General features: G+C 42.5%; 1 protein-coding gene across 1 annotated transcript in view; it reads right to left on the bottom strand.

Moving 5' to 3' along the window:
• Nucleotides 1-22602, bottom strand: part of NFATC2 (nuclear factor of activated T cells 2) — a 93168-nt gene that overhangs the window by 24298 nt on the left and 46268 nt on the right. The window contains exons 7-9 of the mRNA XM_040609229.1: nucleotides 12971-13026; nucleotides 11915-12041; nucleotides 9628-10323 (exon numbers count right to left, since the gene is read on the bottom strand). Of these exons, the coding sequence (XP_040465163.1) occupies nucleotides 9628-10323; nucleotides 11915-12041; nucleotides 12971-13026 (879 nt within the window). The remainder of the gene's footprint in view (nucleotides 1-9627; nucleotides 10324-11914; nucleotides 12042-12970; nucleotides 13027-22602) is intronic.

Genomic DNA, 22602 nt, shown 5'->3' with positions numbered 1-22602 from the left:
ACTGAAGCATGGGGGGGGGGGGGTACTTGGACCGATGATTCAGACACAACTGCATTGTTTATACATTTTAGGTTGGCTCTTACCTTCCTCTGTTTTTTTCTTGGTAAACACAGAAGTTATATTACAGAATGAAAAGGAGTGTGAAGGCCAGCAGCTGGTTGAAAATTCAAATTAAGAGCTAATAAGCTGGGAAAGGAGTTTTATGGTCTTCAAGTATTTTCTCTTCTTCCCTCATCTCTGACTCTCCTGCTGGCACGACTACAGATGTGCTGCTTATTTTTCAAACCAGAGAAGTAGGAATGACTGATCAGGTCATCTAGTACCTCTTGTAGCTAATGCAAGATTGTCTTCTTGTCCATTGGTCCAGTCTGCTTTTAAAATTCCTCTAAAAACATACTGCATCCAAATTAGAGCACAGAAGTCTCTTGGAACTGGTGAGTAAGCAGCACTATAAAATGATCAGGGAATATCAGGCCATACCATCTTCTGCTGGGCAGAAAAGCAGCTCTCACTACTTAGAGTTCTCGTAAGAAAACTAACTTTGATGGGAAGTACAGATGATTCAGCCTTATTTTTTTTTATTTAAAATTGGCCAGTGATCTACAAATTATAATAATTAAATTTTTGTAAGAAATGCCATATGAAAAGCAGGTGGAAGAAAAATGGATTTTAAATTCATCACCTATAGGTCTTCATTCTTGTGAGAGAAAAAATCTATACAGACAAAAGTCCCCCATCAACTAACTATCCATGCTGCCTGGCAGGATGTGACCTTAACTGGTAAAGTTCTGCTTATGTGAATAATGCTGAGAATCCAGCTATTTTTCTGTAGTAGAAGCCTTTATAAATGGCTTTCAGTTTGCACCATAAAGAGACTATATATCTTTAAGATGGTTATTCTTGCCAGGCATTTTATTTCACAATAGTTAAAGAAATGTGCAGATGTTGTCCAAACTTTTCAAAGCAGCAGGGCTCTTCGCAGCTGCTTGCAAGATTTCAGAAGTGCAGTTCAAAAATAGCTCAAGCTGCCTTTTCGCTAGCCATCACAGGAGCAGATGAATGCTCCCATGTATTATATTGAGCTTGAAAGGGAGAAAAGACCCCTACCCTTTTCTCACCTTTGCACATTCTTAACATTAACACGGTTCATAACAAATGAAACTGTGAAGAGCACCAATGCCAAAGCCAGGCATTCAGCGTTCATGAGTCAGGCCTCTAATAATCATGAGATTGGTTTTTAAATCATGCAACTAACCCCCGCCCCCAAAGTTGCATCATTTTTGTCTGCCTGGATTTTGAAAGACCAAAACACCAAGGTTCATATTTTGAATGTTTTCGTTTTTCTTTGATCGGACTCAAAAATATCACTAAGAAAAAAATAACTCTGGTATTTTGCTGCAGTCACCTGCACAGGGACTTTTACATCGCTATAAATATTCCAAGACTCACAATGAAATTGCAAAGAATTGCCAAAAGCTTTGAGCTGCCATGGGGATGTAAATCAGTTCACTGGTTATACTTCTTCAATTACACTGTGCTAATTTTAAAGCAGAGATAACAGGAGGACAAATAATAACGTAGCTGCAGGTTCCCTATATAGTTTTAAGGGAGGGTACAACTACTCCCACCAAAGCATCTTTCTAATAAATGAATCCAGCCCATTGCATCACCTCTGCTGGAAGTTGCTAACGCTAGGATTCATTTTGAGGTGGTCAACATAACAAAGCAAGCAGGCTGAGCTCATGCAATTATTGCCCATGTGAAAATCCCTTATATTACATCAACTGTAGCTACCCCTACAAGTTTAGCCAGCTTAGCAGCACTGGCATTGCTGGTGGAAACCCTTCTTCCAGTGCAGTGTCATCCCAGTACAAAAGCTTTTCAGTGAAACAGCTGGTGGTGGTTCCCTGACTTGGCATAAGCTGTGCTGATTCCAGTGTTTTTATACCAACAGAGCTGTGTCTATACAAGGGCTTTTACCATAATAGGTGTGTTAGCAAAATAAAACAAAAAAATCAACCACCTTAACCAGCACAGTTATGTGGTAAGCTGCCTAAGTGTAAAACAAGCCTTGTTAAAGGTTTCCAGAGAAGGCTTCTCTGGTTCAATGCAAAATGGGGAATTTGGCTCCAGGAGTTAACCCCCTTTTCTGCTTTGCACAGTTTTGTTATAAGCCATTTCCAACCCGCACATTTCTTGCTTCTCATCTCCAAGGCCCCACTTTTTAAAAATGTCAAAACAATTATTTTGACTGAACTGAAAGAATTTCTGTGCAAAACACCCAGCATCACCCCTAGCTGGCAGGAAGACCACCTTCAGCTTCCTTACATCCTGGGCTTGCTCTTATGACAGCTTTGCTCCATCTCCAGACTTTGCCCTAAGAAGTGAGAGTGTTTCTAATAGACACACCTGTTGTCAGTGACAGGTGGAGTATTACTAGCCAACAATCAATCATTCACTTCTAGAAAGCAAGTAGTATTCATTGATACATACAGTATGAAAGGAGTGAGTCCAGTGGAAAGACAGAAAAAGGAGAGAGTAGCTCTGATAATCCCTCCCTCTAGTGCAACATGTTAGCGAACATGCAGCTGGGGGGACCTGGCAGCCTGGGATTCCCTAGGCAAGTTACAGTTTTACCAGTGACTTTTTGCATCAGGTGGTGCACGTCACTTAAAAGCTCTGTGCCCTTCTCCACCCACCTGTAAGAGTTGGGGAAAAGCTTGTCTGCTTCTTTCTGCAGTGCAATTATTTTAATTCATTATAGTTTTTCTGCATGGATGAATAGTGTCACTGGACTAAAAAATGTTATTGTTGTTATCCCTTTAAACTGAAAGTTGGTTGAAGGAATAAAAGTAAATGTATGGTCTATTTTGGCAGATGTCTTCCAACAGATGGGTGTCTATGGTCGTCTTTATAAGAGCTGTCTGCTGTCTGTGATTCAGACCATCTAAGGAATGCCATGAGCGTGGAGTAAATGGACAGCAAGTCTGGGAAAGGACTTTATTGTGGTTTAGAAGCTTTCAATTCCCAACTGCATGAACAAGTTCTTTTTTTCAAGTAACTCTTCGCCAGCATTTCAAAACTATCTGAAAATTGCTTGATGCCTTCTGAAAACGGAGCGCCTTCTGCTGATAACACTCCGCTGGTTTAGCCTTCAAACGGTGGCATGCTTTCCACCAGCAAATAGCTAGAATTGGAGTTTATTTCGTGGTGCATCAGTCTGTTGTGGGACCCTGCCCATTGAGCCACCAAGAGACGGTTCACGTACCCATCCTGCAGTGTCAGTTCTTGGCGGCCGTGCCCATGGTCTCCTAATGGAGTCTGCATGTTCTTTTGAACAGGAAATGCTTTGTAACACAACTTGCCTGTGGGCACTTACTGCACCAATTAAAGATTCCTGAGCTCGAGAACAAAGAGGTGCCAGTGGATCTATGGTTTTAATCACTTGATTCATTTTCTTCCTTCCTCCACTGCTGATTTTGGATGTATGAGTTTTTCTTTTTCTTTGTTTTGTTTTGCATGTATTTAGGCAGCAGAACACTCAGAAAGACTGCTGGGGAAAGAGCAGTCTTGAAAAGGGGCTGAATTTGTCTGAATTTTTGAATGGCAAGTTGTCTCTAGAGGTGAAGAAAAGATGCCAGCCTGCCATAACAATACAAATACTTAGTTCTTATTCAGGTTTGCAGCATTTTTTTCTGAGAATCCATGTGAGTTTTAGTACCATGAATGAATTAAATGCTTAACTGTTCTAGAGGGAAGGATAGCAAGATATTGTCTAACAAGGGTGAACTGAGGTACAGGGAAGTTAAATAGTTGGCTGAAAGACCAAGCTCAGACACAACCCAGGAGACTTTCCTCCTGATATACCAATCTAATTCCTGCCAACAGACCACAGGGTTTTGGGAGCAGAACCACCTTTCTGTTCTCTTTTCATATTGCCTCTAGAAAAGCAAGACTCTGCCCTACAGCTGGGGCACTTATATCCTAATGCAACACAAACCCACAACAGCAGTGATCCAAAAATAAAGCATGTAGTGTACCCACGGAGCACTGTAAGGTCTCAACAGAGAACAGAAAATTCGGAATAATATGAGTCAGGGCTTCAAGAATTAGTCTGATGAATACATAGATTTGCTAGTGTTTGAGTGCAATGTTTTGGAGAATGTACATGCTTCACTCTTAGTCAAACTCTGCCTGAGCAGAAATGACCACACCTTCTATGAAAAGTAGTTCTAATTAAAAACAGAGCATGGGTTTTTTTGATGCAAATTGTTGCTCTAACTGAACCACAGCCCATTTGCAACATTCAAATTCACTCCTGTCTAAAATGCCAGGAAGCAGGAATATTTCCCCTCTGCCCTGTATTGCTATTTTACTGTGTGCGTGGACACATGATGAAAATAATTACAAACCAAGCTAAAACATGCTCCTAAAGCCACCATCTTCTGTGCTCTCTGGGGATGAAATCAATACAATGTTAAGAGTGAAAGGCAGCTTCTCTACAGCCAGGCAGGCAGCTAGCTGGACCCCTGGCCCCTGGTAGTGCAGCTGCACTGCTCTAATGCATGGAGGGCTTAAAACTGCCTTCACCGTGCAGCTGAGGTTCCCCCAGCACAGGGAAATCCCCAGCTGGCAGCAAGCTGACAGGGCTGGCTTTGGGCCACCCCTTCCTCCCTACACCGTGCAGGGGCTGGGGAGGGTGAGCAAGATGCTCACAACGTGTCAGCACCCGAGCCAAAACCTTAAGGACCATGCTGGCTGCAAGGGGGGCCTCTGCGTCCCGCCTTTCCTCCTGGCTGTACTGACCCTCTCCTTTCACCCACACACGCACGTTGCTCTCCCCGAGGAGCACACAGGACCAGCATGGATGCAGAGTGGGCTGCACACTGCGGTGAGAGACCAAAGCTGGCAGGAAAGAGCACAGTCCCTGACTGCTGCTTACTCAGGGCTGACACAGTAGCTTTGCTTCTCGGGTCCCCAGGAGACCCAGGGTTTCCTGGAGGTACACCATGCTCGGGCTTGTGCCTAACAGCTACCGGCCTAAGGAGAAAAATGCTGGTCAGAAAAGAAAGTTTCTTTTTGAACACAGAAGAAAGAAGGGATTTGAATTTCATTCCATGCCACTGTGAGGACAGACTGCGGATTTTCTTGTTATTGAATGAAAAACACAGAAAGAAAATCTAGGGATCTAACACACTACGAAGGGTCTCGGCTGACACCCATGGTTAGGGCAATGGTTCTTGTGGTGGGGAATAAAACTGCACAAATTAACCCACTGTTTGTAGCAAAGGTGATTGAAAGTGCTGGGTGATTTACAAGCAGCCCATTGCACACCCTGCAGATCCATTTTCTAAAGAAGTATCTGCCGTGTCTGAAATTTTCTGTGAAATACATGAGTTCACTATAAAACTTCTCTGCTGATCGGCAGTCTGATAAACCACTACACAAGCATCTGCCTTCCTTTTCTCCTCCCCATTAAAGATTACTGGTGCACCAAAAATAATTTAGAGTTGCTGTATCAAGCAGACAGTTCTGACTGTCAGATGTGGTTAGAGAGTTACTATTTGAATAATGACAATCATTTTTGTTTGTGAAGTAAAAAACACACAACATGACCGCTTAACCGAAAAGAAGAACTAAATCTAAGGCAGGCAAGTTGATAACATCCAAGACAACAGCTACATGTCCATTATTTGTCTATGGAAAGAGCCTTGTATCTCTGTGTCCCAGATGGGGAACTGCGGCACACGGTAGCTCAGTGGCTTCCCCAGGCTACACAGGAACCTCTGGCTCTGCAGCACGAGCGTGGGCAGCCCAGGGCATGACCAGTGCCCCCAGCCCTAGGTCACCCTCTCTCTCCATCCTGCCCTACCAAGGGATTTTGGACGGTGCTGCAAAAACTAAGTTTTTAACTGGGTTTGTGCTTTAAAGAGCTAATCTGATTGCTCTGAAGGTCCTGGAAGAACTGAGCTCTGTTTGTCAACATATTTCTCTGGTTGGTTGTGTAACTTTTACTACTGCAGGTGGTTTTGGTTATGAATAATATTAGGACGAGGCACCAGCTGAAACATGCTAAGCATTCTCTCATCCTATGGCTTTCACTTGCATTTGAAGCTTATCACTGCTTGCCAGCATTAGCCTGGTCACCTGATGCATCCTGAAGGATCCCAAACATGGCTTATCTTCACTCCCAAATTACTTCCAACAGTAATGAATCGCTGAGACAGAGATGTGTAACAAAGGTTTCTCTGCCATTTTTTCAAGAATGGTCCCTTCCTCTGGGCATTCATCTTTACACTATTTGATATCAAAAAGGTATAGATTTTTTTTTTTTTTTACAGGGAAATATGGAGGTATATGGAGGAATATATACATGTATATAAAGATATACATATGTGTGGCATTGTCTAAACTGCATCAGTATCCCTAATGGCTGCATTTCCAAATCCAACTTCTATGACTTGATAGCTATAGCCTTCCTTCCAGTAACCCTAAATTCTCTAATTCTGTCTGGGAGGGGAAAGTTTAGAAGTTGCAAGGGGGCTGCACAGCCTGGGCTAGGCACCTCTGGCTCTGAGGTAGCATCAGCAAAAGGAGAATAAGGGCAAACGTCTCCTTCCAAGAAAGCACATGGCATGTCTCTGTATCTGCAGTACAGTCAGACATGAGCCACAGATACGCAACAGTTACCATTGAGGTAGCCAAGATGGATGGTACCCTTTGTGCATCTACTGCACAAGGAGGTCCTCACACGTGGCAAAACCAACCCAAGAAGACAGGTAAATACTTGCCATCACCTGCCTTAAGGTCCATGCTGCTTTGGCTACACTGCTGGTGCTATTCAACCTCGAGAGCTTACAGCTTTGTAAGCTACGGTCACACATTTGACTGTAATCCTATGGAGGTGGAACCAGCTCCTATCTTTACAAGGTAGGAGGTAAGCAGGTTAAGTGTGCTAAGTCACCAGTATTATGTGCCCTGTGGAGCAGTGAAAGCTCTGAGCAAAGAACAAACCATGGCCTCAGGAAGAAGGACAAATACTTTCTTTTACAGTGGGGAAGATAAGAAAATAATGAAGGGTCCTGCCACCAGTGGCAGCAGGAAGCTGGAAGGGGTACACAGAAAGAGCAATTCTGTTAGCTATGAGATGTTCTTCTCTGGTCCCTTCCAGGAGAGCTCAAAGACTGGGACAGCATACCCACTCTGAGAGGCAACAGCTTCAGGAATGAGGAACCGACAGAGTGGGGCTTGTCCCAGGTCACTCAAGAAGTTTGTGGCAAAGCTCAGAATAGAAGCAAAGTCCAGAACACCAAAGCTGTGCATTAACCACGAAGGCAGAGGACAAGAGTTGACAAGAGGGGGTCACAACCATAGAAGGGATGAAAGCTGGACTGTCAGCAGAAATGCAGAGAAAGAAGAACAAAGAAGAAGGAGGAGGAAGATGGGGGAAGGGAAGAAGAGCGAAGGGAAGTGAGAGACACTGAAACAGTGATTGCCTAAGAGTCTGTGTACCAGCAGCAGTGCAGTGCACTCATGCCAAGCCTGGCTGGGGAACCATCATCTCTGTATCTAGCCGTGAAAAATCACAGCAAGACCTAACAGCTCACTTCAGCTCAGAAGAGCCTTCTGGATAAAAGGGATTTGACAGTAAAGCCTCCATAATCCTTTGGGTTTGCTTTCTTTTAATACTATAAAGCACAAAAATAAACTTTCTAGTCAGGAAAAATATGGCTTTTGTTATGTTCTGAGTCACTTTTCCCCAGCAGCAAACAAAGTGGCTTTTCAATTCAAGTCCTGAGCATTTCAGAATGAAAATTGTTTGCAAAGTGCTGAAGTAAATCACAATTCTCCAAGTCACACTCCTAGCTAATGTAAACTCACTGAGGTCAGTAAAGAGACTGCATGTGACCAGTCTTGCCTGGCCTGACTTGGGTGGCATAATTGATAATGTCTACTTGAAATCAATTCAAGATGATCCAGTCAGCCAAGCAGAAGCCTGGAATTTCATTATTAACTTGCTGTTATTCTGCCTAATGGCTCCTCTTAGCACAGAGGTCGAGTGCATCCCCTGTGAGCTGTACCATAGTTAGATGCTACTGGCCTGATTCAAAACCCAGTGAAATTAATTTTGCAGTCCATTTGGGGAATTCATTTAAGTGGACTTTGGCTCAGCTCTGAAGTTTGATAGGTTTTATTTCAAGATTCTTTCTTTTTTAATTCTTTTACAAGGTTTGTACCCAGTATTTTTAGAAACGTGGAAGAATCTCTCAGCTCCTCATATTTAAAGTACCTTAAAACACAGTGTTCGATTTTGCTATTAGAAATACTATCTTGCTATGTTATCGTGCCCCACTCCCTGAATGGGCAGTGGATTTTACTTAGTCATTTTCTTGCAGATCCAGCAAATCTCCTAAATCAAATTCACTTCTAAAACCCAATTCAAAATTCCTCTTCAGACAAGGGGACCGGTAAAAACTCTCCAGATTGTACTATCACCAAATGGCACCAAAGCTGTATCAACCACATTTCAAACACAGACTAACAGACAAAACCATCCAAACTCTACTCTGCCCATGAAAACAGCAATGAAGACTGTACATGATACAGCCACAGAGCACTCGGTACCCAAGATGAAGAAAGTAAACTTTCACAAGCACAATTTCACAACTCTAGGTGAGTAACTACAGTAAAAACCCAAACTACTGGGTGCTTACAAAGCACATAACAATGCACATTCACAAGATCAAACCATGCATGCAATTGCCTAGACTAAGAGGACAGCAGCTGTGAATATATGTGAAAATCACGTCTGTACTTCATGCATAGATCTGCAGCAATATATCCAGCAACCTCACTCTGCTCTTACTAAAATCAATGTCGGGTTTGCTACTGGCCTGTTTGAATGCAGCGTCCAGCTGCACTATTAACTTTGCATTGATTTCCTCTTGCAAAGAACATACTTTAATAAAAGAACCGATCAACCAGATTGCCAATAGCTGCCTACCTAAGAATAAGCAGGATATGTTCAAAGAAAGCTTTACGCTAACTTGTATTCATTTCTAAAGGCTAAATCTGCTGGCTCACAACAAAGAAACATCATTGTTTTACTTATCAATGTCCTACTGTTCATCTAGAACATCTGCAATAGTTTCGCCTGCAGCACTACCCCATTCATTACAGGCCTTGATAGACTGTTCAATGGGTGCTTTTTTTGGTACAAAATGTACAAAAGCATTTTACAAAGTGGACTGTGCCCTGATATGAATAATAAAAAAATAATTTAAAAGTGCATTTTGTTTCAGATTCTCCATTTTCCAAACTAACCTTTGGCAAATGGAAACAAAATGGCAACAGCTTGAAACCTGACAGTGCACGCCATGGCACAAAGCAAGACAGAGGGTCTCTGCAGAACACTATGTTTTTGCTCAGTTGCCAAAGTGCTTCGCCATTTACCAAAAATGCAGTTGATGAAAGACCAAAATGCAGCATGAGCAAACAGCAAATATCCACACCCATCAAAATGAGGCCACGCTGGTTTTGCACTGAGGAACAGGTGGGATTTATAAGTCCTAAACTTCCCCCCTCCCTCCAACAAACCCGCCCATAGGAGAGAAGAGCAGTGCTTACCATCATCCAGATACGCTTGGTCCAGATTTTGTTCCTGTTTTATAGTGACTCCAGCTGGTAACACTTCTTTCTGGTCGCTAACTGGTGGTCCATTTTTTGCTGCTCGCTGGCCGGAGGCTGTCTGCTGCTGAATCACTGTAGGGTATGAACTTGGACTTAACCTTTGTGCTTGACCGACCTGGGGCTGGCTGGATCTTGCAACATTGGACGTAAAATTTTCACAGCACATGATGTGCTGAAACTCTTGGTGACTTCCACACCTCAGTTGCTGATTGGTTGGAGAATAGTGAATCACCGGAGAAGACTGCTGGTTGCCTGGAGAGTGGTGGAGCACTGCAGAAGTTTGGCCTGGAGAACCAGCATGCACCAGCACTGACCTATGGGCATCTGAAATAGCAACTGGAGTAGCCATCAAATTGGATTGCTGGTAGCCCAGTTGGCTCGGGCTAAGGCTCTTGCTTCTTTGGTATATTACAGCGGCTGGATTCTGCTGATGGTATCGAGAATCAGGAGAAGAAAGGCCTGAGCGCAACTGCTGGCAAGGAGCCATAGTGGCCACAAGACAGGAAGGGGATTCGGTGACCATTGTATGCTGTGAATAGTAAGGCTGTGTTACTGTTCCCAGACCACTGTGTACTGTATTGCAGATTAAGGCTGGATCATAGTCATCAATGGGCTCTGTTTTGATTGATGGTACTAGAATAAAGCATGCAAAGGACATTATTCGTAACAAGCTGATAAGAAACAGAGAGGTTTTCCTTGAAGTAATAAGAGATTTAAGCCATTTACAAGATTTGCGTGTGCAAGCTCATATCTCGCAGGCACGGAATTTAATAAATCACATATATGCAATCATGGCAGTCTCTCTTGAATGCACTCTGTACTAAGGGGCTCTTGAAAATCTTTAACGAACTATTTAACCACAGATTTTTCAAAACTGTAAAACTGAATACTTTCGCTCATATTTTAATTCATTTAAGGGTCATTCTGGACCATAAGCAAAAGAAGAAGCCATAGAGAGGTGCTTCATGTAGTACTTCCATTGCAAAGGAAGACTGAATAAATAGAAATCCTATGACACATACAACTCCTCATTTTTCTGTTAAACACTTCACTAGTGACCAAAGGCAGAGATGAACTGTTCTAAATTTTCTTTTTAGTTCCTTTGCTGCACATAACTTCCTCACCACTGAGAGCTGACAACATTTCTGATACCATCATTTAAAAGACCACAATTTAGTAAGAGTTGTGTAAATCTTGGTCTGGATAAATGGTGGTCTTCTACAGACAAATTCTCATATTTCTAATGATTTATTTTTTTTTTTCAAATCTTCCTCAAAACTCAGTACAGAAATATCATACCAAAAAAAACCATATAATGGTCATGCAACAGGGTTGTTTTCTGGAAGAGTAAGGATTCCTTTACTGAAGTGGTCTATTTTAGGGATCATATTGAGATAACATTGTATTTAACACTATTCCACAGCAGAACAATTTAGCAAGTATACAACTGTTCACGTTGGTGATACCCTACACGGTTCATAAATTCAAGTAGAGGACCAGAAATTTTCAGGCTGGAGGAGACCAAAATAAGAATCAGAGTTAACGTTTGCCTGTCCTTAGAAACTAGTCAAATTAAGACACCATTTGAAGTTTGCATAAAATATGGTACTGTTGGTTTATGCCTTCTGGTTTCTGCAAACACAATACACTGATTTTCTCACAATATTTTTCTCCCAGACAAAGCTGAGAAATTCTGGGAATCTCATTAGTAATCCTATTGCATTTATTGTGGCATGGCTCACCAATTCCCAAGAGGGAGGACATCAGAAAAGCATTCATATTTTTCTCAACCAGCCTCATTCTGAAGAATATATATTGCATGTCTTCCTCCATACCAGGCCCTTGCTACTTTCCCAGATCTGATGTTATCTTACTGTCGTACATGTCAGCTGGGGAAGGCAATGCTCATGGTTTTCACAGGGTCACATCATGTCACAGACTGAGTCTGTTCCCACTAAGGCTGGCTGTTGGCAAACTTCCCTCAAGTGAATGGGGCAGCATCAGCCTGTTACCAAGACAACTGTCCCCTTAAATTTATGGAAATTCCCCATCATAAATCACATGCATCCTTTAAACCAAACAGTTGTTCAGTGCTCAGCTGCACTCAGCTGAATTAAATTAGTAAAATTTAGATCCTCATATAACAGCAAGAAAACAACTTAGCAGAAAATAAAATCTTGCTCACGAGAACTAGACAACAACTTGCTCTGTCCTTGAGAATTACCTGGGTGATAGGTAAAATGCTGGGGTTGGCTTCTTTTTCTTTTCCCATTGATGACGTAGAAATTCACCTTCACAGCTGTGCGAATGTGCTTGTTACGGTACTCCGGTATTTCTACAAAAAGCATGCTCTGAAACAACAAAAGGTGACAATTTAGAATTAGTAACTGAGGCTGACCAGAGATTTTTGCTTGCATCTCCCATGTTACGCATCCAGGCATAAAGGAAGAGAAATCTTCCTGTTTATCCTATAAAAAAAAAAAAAAGAGTATGAGAAGAAGAAAGGAAAAAAAGGGCAGACAGTGAAAGACCAGAAGATTTTTGGTACTAGGAAGCTGGTTTCTGTGTACTCTAGCCTCTCTTGCATTTGATGTTGTCTTGAACTTGGAGAGAAAAGTCTCGGCTACAAATAAAACACACAAAACCGTGATAAATGCAGCAGCCCTGTCAATCACAATGTACTTGGCAAACGAGTATGTATTGCAGAATTCTCTCTTTTTGTTGGAATAAACTTGATTATTCTATAGGCCTTTTACTTATACACAACTGGATCCTGCTTCCATGGAAATTAACAGCAATTCCCCGTTCTCTTCCGCAAGGGCAGGCATGGCCCATGGCAATGTAAGTGCTAGCTCCTAAATGCACTGAACAACTACAGTAAGGTCCCATTAAGCAATGTGAACAAAGAGGCTCATTCCCTTGAAAGATCAATGCTCATTTTAAACACTTTAGTACAAATCCTGCCCTGCAGAGCACCCAAGACTTCCATACAGGCAAAAGGAAGTCAGGACAGCCAGCATCCTGCAGAGGACTGGGCTGATACAATAGTCTTCTGCAAGAACAGAAAATCTAGCAGTTATTCAATTTGCTGTGGGTTACTGCTAAATGAATAGTTTCTTTTTGCAACACATTTACTGCTGAAGCATTTGACATTTGTTCATCACAGCAGTAAGATAGCTGCTCTTTCTACTTTTGAGACGCTCTTTGAAAACTACCCCTTGAATACAACTTGCTGTCTGAGAAGCTCAAGGAGAGGACATCCAATGTTTTGCATACTTACAGGCTGGCTTTTATCTTTGTCCACTGTTGCCTCCATTTCCCAGATCTGCTGCCCATCTAGAAGAATATCACAACATTAACCTCACCGTATTTTTTTTAAATCATAAAGCTTGACTCAAAAAAAGGAGACAAATTAAGGGCATCAAGTTAGCAAAGCTCTCAAAATGGACTTAATTTTAAGCACCTTCCCAGTCCTAACCAAAAGCAACAGAATTTAATTTGAACACATCACTGAACACTTCTCTCGGCAGGAAAAAGCTTACATACATATTAAAATTAAATGTTTATGTAGAAATTAGCCAAACTGAGGAATGAAATATTTAGCACAGGTGCAACATCTGCTTTTTTACCAGACTTGATTTCAGCCAGCTTGACTGATGGAGAGCATCAGAAGGTCAGAGAACTTGTTAATGGTCACATTTGGTCAGCAGCTCAGCAAACTTTCCGCTATTTTAAGCTAAGACCACATGGCTCCCCACCAGTGTGGTTAAGTGGTGGAATGGGCGAGGAGGTGGTGAAAGGACTAGCTAAAAATCAGATCTCGTATGGGGTGCACGGAGATGGAAGCAAGCAAACTGAGCCACTTCGGGGCGGATACTTAGAGGTGCTGCACAGCGAAACTGGCAGATGCTCTGAATTCTCACAGGCACGTAGGTTTTTCTAGAAGTAGTTCAACAGGGACAGATTCTTAACATAATGGGGAAACCAGGTATATAGAGTGCACAATTTCTGTTACGCATGCCCTCTCACTATTTATACTTGTTTCTTAATACGTGCAATATGAAACCTCAGCACATGATATCTAGCAATACATCTCCTCCAATCTAGGAACAAGCCCAACCTCTCAGACAGCAGATCCACACCTCAGCACCAGCACCACCGCGGGCTGTGACAGAGTGCCACCAGCAGTCTCAAAGTCACTATAAAGCACTAAATAGTCACCGTACTCGGTGTAAAAGCACCTCATTGCACGTGCAACAGCCTCTGCCTCTGAACCACTGGAAGCGTTTCTGCTCTTAATTACATCCATGCAGCTCGCCTCCATTCTGAGTTACACAAAATTGTATTTATAGAGGAAAATAAAATTTGATCCCCTTGTATGGAATACCACCAAAGTAACCCCGGTGTTATAAGAGTCCATTGGTAGTGACAGGACATTTGTACACCGGCTGGGTGCTTCATCTGGCTACAAATGTTTATTTAATCTACCGTCACCCACACTTCCCAGAAACATCTTTTAGCAATGCCTTCCTTATTACTGGTTTGTTGGTTTTGTGTTTTTTTTTTTTTGTTAGATTTTAATCTCTACCCCTTTGATTTTTCTATTCTGCTGAGCCTTTTAGCCAAGCAATTTGCAGAAGAAAAATACCGATGGGGGGAAAAAAATTGCCTCATACCTTTCCGAAAGCTTGATTTTGATTTTAAAATGAATAGGGGACACGTATCCAAACAAATCGACGTGAGTGAAAATCCTGCAGCCGCTAGGCTGGTGTTTGCTTTGGGGGGGAGGCAGCGCCGGGCGCTCCGGTGGGGGTTCCCCAGGCTGCACGCCTGGGTCTGGCCTGACAGGGGTGGAAGGCTCCTAAAACCAGCCCTTCTCACAGGACTGTTTCTTTTTCCCAATTCTTGGAAATTCTGCAAGAGCTGCTTTTGTCCTCTTGTTATTTAAGTACTTCTGCTTCTGGCGAAAAGGGAAATGAAAGAGTAGTTTTAAATGCATTTTGCATTTTTTCTGTTGTTTTCCTCTTTGTTCTCTGCTGGGCGCAGAGGATGAGCTGACAGATGTGCTGGGCTCTCCGGGCAGCCCCTGGCTGAGGGACCCCAGCCCCCGGAGGCCCTGCCTGCCCCAGCCCCGCGGCCCTTCAGCCCAGGGGTCCCCCCCTGCCTGCCCCAGCACCTGAGGCACCTCTGCCACTTCAGGCCCTAAACACCGACAAGGGAGAAGAGGGGGTTTCCCTGAGGCTGTGGCCAACAGCTGCCCGTGGCCGCTGAGGATGGGCCGGCTCCCCGGGGTTGGGCAGGGTGTGCAGCTTGTGGTGGGGCAGGAGCAGGGCACAGCGCTGGCTGGGCCTCCTCATCCCCCATCTTCCCCGCTGGGAAAGCGGAGGCAACTGAGGAGCAGCTGGAAGTTCGGCCATCGGTTACCTGTGAGGAAAAGTCTCACAGCAGCGAGAGGGGAGAGAGCGCCCGGGCCTCCAGCACCTCACGCCGCTACTGCCGCAGCGTTCTGGTGCAAGGAGAAAATGCCACATAACTCTTGACTTTTTCCTTCTTTGTTTTTTTTGTTTTCGTTTTTTTTGTTTGTTTGGTTTTTTTTTTTTTTTTTGGGGGGGGGGGTGTTTGTTTTTTGTTTTTATTGTTGTTGGTTTGGGTTTTTTTCGGGGGGTTTTGGGGTGGTTTTTTTTAAGTGTTTCAAGTTCCCCACAGTGAGTCAGTTGTCTTTTCTACAGGAACACGTGGATTAGTGACGGGCTGCTGGAGCAGAGGTGGCCTAAGCAAGCTCTGTAACTAGAGCCGGCAAGGTTCTTGCCCCGTTCACCAACGGGCCACAGTGCAAAGGAATGGAAAATACTTCATTATTTAACAATAAGCATTCACTTCGGCCGCTGCTCTGGGCTGTTGCAGGTTAGATCCATAGCACTGTTAACACAGCTAACTCTCCACCCTTGTTGAGATAGTAAATGTCGCAGGGAAGCGGGAAGCCAGCAAACACTGGGGGTTTAATCCAGGAAATACTAAATGTGTTGTGTGACAACAAGGCAGCAAATGCTTCATGAGGGGATTCCTCTTCCAGGTGATCTTTGTGAAAAGAAACCATCATAGCATGCATTAAGGAACCTCTCCACACCCCCCAAAACACCCTCAAAAGGTAAATTTTTACAGTTCTCTGAGGAAAAGAGGAGGGAAATAGGAAACAACAAAATATGTCATAAAATAAGAGCTCCAACAGAGACACACATTGGGAACTGTCTAAGCAATGCAATATGAAGATGTCCTGACAACAAGGACAGCCAAGCAGGAATAGTTGACATTGGTTTTCCTCCAGGCAGAATGTTTTCATCTTTCTTTCTGTACTGCTAAATTCAAACAGTCTGTGCAGATACAACAGCACTAACTTCACAAAGAAGGTAGAAATTAAAAGGGTTTGTTGGTCCAAAATGCATAAAATAAAGGAGAAACGGGCCTCAGAGTCATTTGCTGCATTCAAGAGGCCTGTGAAGCACATGCAACCACAATCACAGCGGATTTGATTTAGTAACCAACCCACTGAAACTGCACTAAAAGCTAATGAAGCCAACCATAAAAATCAAATGATGTTTAGGCTGAATCCAAAGTCTGTGGGGATTAAGAGTAAGGACGAGAAGAAGCCCAACCAAACAAGAAATAAATTCATCTGGGGTTATCATGCTAATGATAATAGATGCTTCTGTTTGGATATATTCATGCTCATAGCAGCTAAACAGGTTTCTAACAGATCTGTCAGCAGCAGCAATCCCTGTTCTTTAAGCACCGATGCCCTGTTGAATATAACCACTCTGCAGCTCACTCCCTGACCTTTCTGCTTAAATATCATGATGTGGCTCCATCTGTCTCACTGCTTCACTTTAGCTTGAGACAATCAATATTTGCTTTTCCTTTAACCCCTCTGGATACGCACATTACGGTGAGCTTTTGGCAGAAGGATGACAGAGGCTATGAATAAAATGAAAAATACAACTGCATTCAGAAACCTCTCTCTACTTTAAGCTATCCTTTTTGCTGGTAATGAAAAGAAATCTTTTGATTGTGCACACTCAGAGAGTTAATGGAGAGCAGGAGGAATAAACTGAGAAGTCTAAGGCCCATCTGTAGGACAATTCAAGGAAATTTTGAACAGAGAAAACTTGACCAAACTGTCAACACATCAGCTTTAGAATGTGCATAAATGAGAAATTTTTTTAGGAGGAAATTAAAGTGGATGTTTGAAGAAAGTCATCAGCAAAAATGGGATTTTTGTTGTAAGGATGTGCTAAAAATCATAAAGCTGATATGACGGCAGAGCACAGCCCCCAGTACAAAACACGTGTCATGACCTGGGTATGCTGAAGTAAGCCCTATTCTCCAGTGCCAGTGTTGCAACCCAGACGGTGCCTAAACATTACAGATGCATTCTGCTTTGAGCAGGAAGCTGTGTTCAACAGCCTCCCGAGGTCCCTTCTGGCCTTAATTACCCTGTAACTCTGCCATGCCACAAACGGGACAAATGACTGGTCCCCTCCCTGATGACAAACTGAGAAGATTAAGCCCCATCTTCACTAATAACTTAAAAGTCTACAAGTACAGATAGCCGATTATCGCATATAATTAAACCTGCTTTGACAGTGGAGAGGTAAGAAACTGCAAAAGAGCAACAGTATCATTTTTGCTAAGTACTGTAAGAGTGTGAGCACACAGACACAGAGAACGTGCACTCTGTAAGTGGCATTCAGCGCTGGGCTGTCCTGACAGCGGTGCACGCCACCCAGAGCACAGCAAGGATGTCCCAGTACATGTGTAGATCACACAGGAATCTGGTGCCAGATCCGCGTGTGTGGTGTGTCTCGAACTCTACCTCCACTATGGGGAATTCAATCTATGCCTCCGAAAAGAGCAGTAGTTCCACTAAAGATGATAAAATATTTTTGGATTTAGACCCTGAGGTCTTACCGGCCATGGCTGCCTCATGCAATATTTTTACTGTTGTGGTTCCCTGCTCATTTAATGGTTTGTCTTAGTTGGCAAGTTTTTAACACCACAGGTCAGTGAAATGTTCAGAAAATAGATTTTTGTGCTGCTTCAGGGCTATGAGACTTAGCATTAAACCCTGATGAGAGATCTGATTGTGTCAGCACTCTTTGGAGGAATGAATGAGTTGTTGGAAGAAAGTAATTCTACCCTCTCTAACTCAAACTGTGATCATACCAAAAGTCTTGCTTCAAACTTTGGGGAAAATCAAAACGTCAGCCTGCATTAGGAACATTTTGGGTGATTCTCTGCAGCCCCTTATAGGGCTTTTTTTAATTAGCCAATTAAAGGTTTTCTGAACCAGTTACAGCCTTTACACATTATTCACGATCCCTTACTCATGACTTTGGGGTCAGTAACTAGCAGAGAAACAAACTTACTACTTTATTTGAACAAGCATGACTGATGGACTGAGAGGTTCAGGAAATTTTCTTTGCAGTCCTCTCCAGCTGAAGACTAAGTATACTATTGTGCCGATTCTGTATGTGATTCTGTGCCTGCATGTGATTTTATGCTTGAAAATGTACATTGCTTTTTCAGTCAAGCATTACACAAATTACTTAACGAACAACCTGTTACCTTTTTCCCAGGCAGCAAACCATGCTAGTTCCTCAAAGAAACCGAGCCTGCTAGCTTGTGGGACAGCTGCTCCAACTCACATTTCTGCAGAGTTCGCTTTAGGCTTGCAACAAATTGTCCTTATTCACTGTGTTTCTTGGAAGGTTTTCCAAAAAAGCACAACAATTACCTCTGTCAGCTTTTATCAGTAGATGACAGGCATCTCTGGAAAATGGCCAAAGTTGTTTAGAATCATCCCAAGAACAAAGTAAACAACAAATGCTTTCCAGCAGAACAGACACCACTGCTGGGATGCAGAAACCTTACGGGTAGGGAAATGCTCACACAAAGCCTCTGCTGCTCTTTTCAGGGACGAATTCTGATTTTAGCTGGGAAGTTATTCTGCTTCATGTCAGTGCAACGTTGCCCAGCATCTGGTCTCAAGCAGTAGTCTCCTTCTAAGCTTTTACTTCAGAATAGTTTTCAAACTTTAAAGCAAACACAGCGTGAATGAATTTAAAACTCTGAAAAGTAGAGCTATTGGATTTTTCACTAAGCTTGATCTCCATGGATTTCTTTTTCTTTCTGAAGCAAGGCTTGCCACTGCAGTTAACGAAGCTCTGTTTATGATGAGTTGAGACCAGTGCCTTCATTTCACTGAGGACATAAGTTTGAGTCACCAAGGCCAAAGATACAAGTCAAGGTCTGGGAGGTAAAAGGCCAATGGATTAGTCATCCGCCATCCTGCCCAGCCCCAAATCTGACATTTTGCACAGTGAGAACAAGTCTAGAAAAGATTTCTCCCCATCTATTGTTGAGAAATTCAATTCACACTAAAATAATAAACATACAGTAGTTGAGTAGTGAAGCAGCAGGGGCAGTCTGTCATTCCAGAGCTCTGCCAAATGATTCCTTATGCCAGTTCATCAAAATAGATTTGTTGGTTTTTTAAGATTATATGTGTGTTTGTGTGTCTGTGTGTGTGTGTGTGTAAATTATTAAACAAAAACTTCTCTCAAAATAAAACCACTGGGAACCTCCATGTAATAAAATGAGTCACACCAGGATGCGATGACTAAGTGGGAGAATAGGGAATTCCACTCCCCATGCCAGCTTTCTACATGATCAATTTTCTGTCAACAGGTGATGGGAGCTTGTCTCTTTGCCTTTTGTTTATTCCAAGAATTATTATTATTTTTAATATTCTTTTTAAACTAAGATTCAAAGCTGAATAATCAGGACCAGGCATACTTCCACTAGGCGCCCCCATAGTAAACAGCGAGCCAGGGAATCCAGGCCAGTAGTGGCTGCCTGTGTTAATAAGGATTTACCAGCTGTAAAATTCCAAAATCTTGTGTCATACGGGGAAACCTTCCAAAACACTGGATTCCACCCTGTCTCGCTGAGTCTCTAACAGCTATGGCAACTCCGTTTCTGCAGCCACACTCTTCTGCATTTTTGTGTGTGTGATCCTTAGATTTTTTCCTGTTTTGCAGTGTTTTTCTGGGATCCCCAGTTTAACATCTGACAATTGCCCCTTGGGATTACAAGAACACCTGGGGTAGGCAGCACATTCCAGCCAAGGGGCAAAACCTGTGTGCAGAAAGATTTGCTGGGTTTTCAGCAGCTATCATAGCAAGGAGAAGCAGAAGGTGTCCCATTTACCCTGAGCTTTCTAATTTGCACATCAGAAAACGCAAACTCTAATCCTCCTGATTAATACTTGTTACTCTTCAGAGTTCACAAATTGTAGGATTTGCTGAGACGTCTTCCTCTTTTGCTTAGAAAGAACAAACAAAACAGAAACTCAAAGAGAACAAAACCTCCCTGATCCTCCCCAGTTCTGACATCTTTTTGCAGAGAGAACTACCAAGCAGGCCCTGTGCTCCACTTTGCTGCCACCTTACTCTGGTGCGCTGCAAGGCATGAGCAGGGGAGATTAACCTGGAAGGTGATCACCTTTAGCTAATGCAAAAATCAGGTGGGCCTCCAACAGATTAATTTATTCCCCTGGTTCATCCCATCGCTCTGCAGTTTTAGTGGAGAAGATATGCATCCAGCTTCAAATGCAGAACTTCAGCCACAGACCGCATGGAGCAGAGAAAATGCTTTTTCTAAAGTATCAAGAAAATAGCAAGATAGCAAATTTATTTTATATACTCTCTGTAGAACCTCACATGCTGCAAATAAATTGAATCACTTAAGACTACAGTAGCATTCTCAGTTTTGCTAACCCTGTAACTATTCCCAGATATTTGTGCTTTTTCCTTAGCCTTTCCCTTTAAAAAAAAAGAAATTATAGTTTGGGTTCTTTTCCCCAGATACTGGGCTTTTGTCTCAGGTTAAGATGTCTTAAAAACCTATGTTGTAATGCGTGTTCAGCAGTGGCTTGCATCTGTGACTAAGTTATGATCCTAGTTCTAAGACACATCCCGTTCTTCTCCATTCTCCCTAACTTAAACCCTCTATTTCAGTTCATTGATTTAGAAATTCAGTGAGAGAACTGGGGCTTGGAGCTTGCATTAAATATTTGAAGTTGTTTACTGAGGTCAAATAGCAAACATCTCTTTCGAATGGATCCAGGAAAAAACTGACAGCTTTGCAAAAAAAAAAAATTTGGTATCTTTTTTATCTTAAATTTGCCTGAGAAAATTGCATCATTAATTTTCCATCACTAAGTTCAAAGAGATAATTGTTGAAAATATTTCGCTGTTTTTTGCATTCCCCAGGATTTTTTTGATCATTCATGAAACTGTCAGACCACAAACAAGCATTTTGTTCCCTGTTTGGGGCACAGTTAGAAATTTCAGACTTGACACAATACAAAAGGGGAATATTGCTGCAGACAGTCTTACAATTTCCCGTCACATCTCTCACAGAGGACCATGATACTCAGTCCTGGCTCCTCACTATCATCAAAACCAATACACAAGCCACCTTCTAGTCACATTGTACCTGCCATAATGCTGTTCCATTACAGTTTTCTATAGTGAATTGTCCTGGCCAGAAGATTGTTTCATGTTTCAAGTCATTTGGCCAATTTTGAGCAGATATATATATCAACTTACACAATTACAACACATATGGGCTGTAAAAGGCATCTACTGTATAGAAGAGGCACTTGCAATAGTGGTTTTACTTATCATAAAATGTCAGCCAGAACATGCCTTGGGATTCATGGGTCTGGAGCAACACTTACTGTGGACTCAGCCCCACCAGGAGCTTCAGCTCAAAGTAAAACATCACTCCTTTTAACTTCTTGCTTGTCTAGGCTGCCCCACTCTTCCCATTGTCACCTGGCAGCGTATATTCGTTGCTCCAGAACTGATTGCTGAGGACTCCCACACCCCAGTAACAAAGAATTTACCCCATTTCACTGAACTCTTTGGCTACTTTTCATAAGCAGGTCCTATGCCCAAACACCCAGAAGTATTGAGTTCTTGATGCAGCTGCAGGCCAGAGGGAGTGATGTAAGAAACTATAAATTCTTAATTTTCCATATTTTTTTAAATCTATTGTGCCTTTTAACTCTAAATGTATAATTAACAAATCATCATTATTGCCAGCTATAGGTTGTGAATATAAAACCTTTCTAGGGAGCTGTGATTTCTTTTTAACTTTGGCAGGGGGAGGTACAAGAAGACTGGTAACATCACTGGGTCCAACTTACTGTGCTTTATAAAACACAATTTTTTTCTAGAAAGTGGAAATTCCAAAACCAGAAAACACTGCTGTGCTTATTTGCTAGTTTGTGATGCAGTAGGATACTGAAAAGTGCAAGTCTGAAAGCAGAATTGACTCTAGAGCCTGCTTGTTTGCTTCCAAAAGTGAAAGTAATATGTTTCAAAGAAATTATTTGCCCAGAGTTAAAATAAAGCATGTCTGCAATAAGAAATGTAGAGAAGTGCTAGAAATCAGGGAGACACTGTAAAGCAGTACAGCTATCATCAGACTAGTTATTAACATTATTGTTATTCCAGTGATAGGCTTGCCATTGCATGAGATGTAAACAAAGATACTGGGATAAAACAGGTACACGTGGCCATGGGTGCTTCTGAGCACACAAGCCACTGCAGTTAGCACAGCTGGATGCACAATGAAAGCCCATCTCCCACAGTGATCCCTGACAGACAGCAGCACATACATATACATCCGAGAAGCAGAGAGCCACCAACCTCAAAGAGGATGGGCACAGGCTGGACACTTGGTGCACATCCCAAGCAGAGTGATACTGCTCCTGCCGTGCATGAAGGCATGAATGCTACTGCGGTACCTGAAGCAACAAACTCTATGAATCACATTTCAGATGTT

This window comes from Falco naumanni, chromosome 10, assembly GCF_017639655.2.
Source record: "Falco naumanni isolate bFalNau1 chromosome 10, bFalNau1.pat, whole genome shotgun sequence".
Taxonomy (NCBI): domain Eukaryota; kingdom Metazoa; phylum Chordata; class Aves; order Falconiformes; family Falconidae; genus Falco; species Falco naumanni.
The sequence above is the reverse complement of the archived record's forward strand: the minus strand, read 5'-3'. Positions and strand labels throughout refer to the sequence as shown.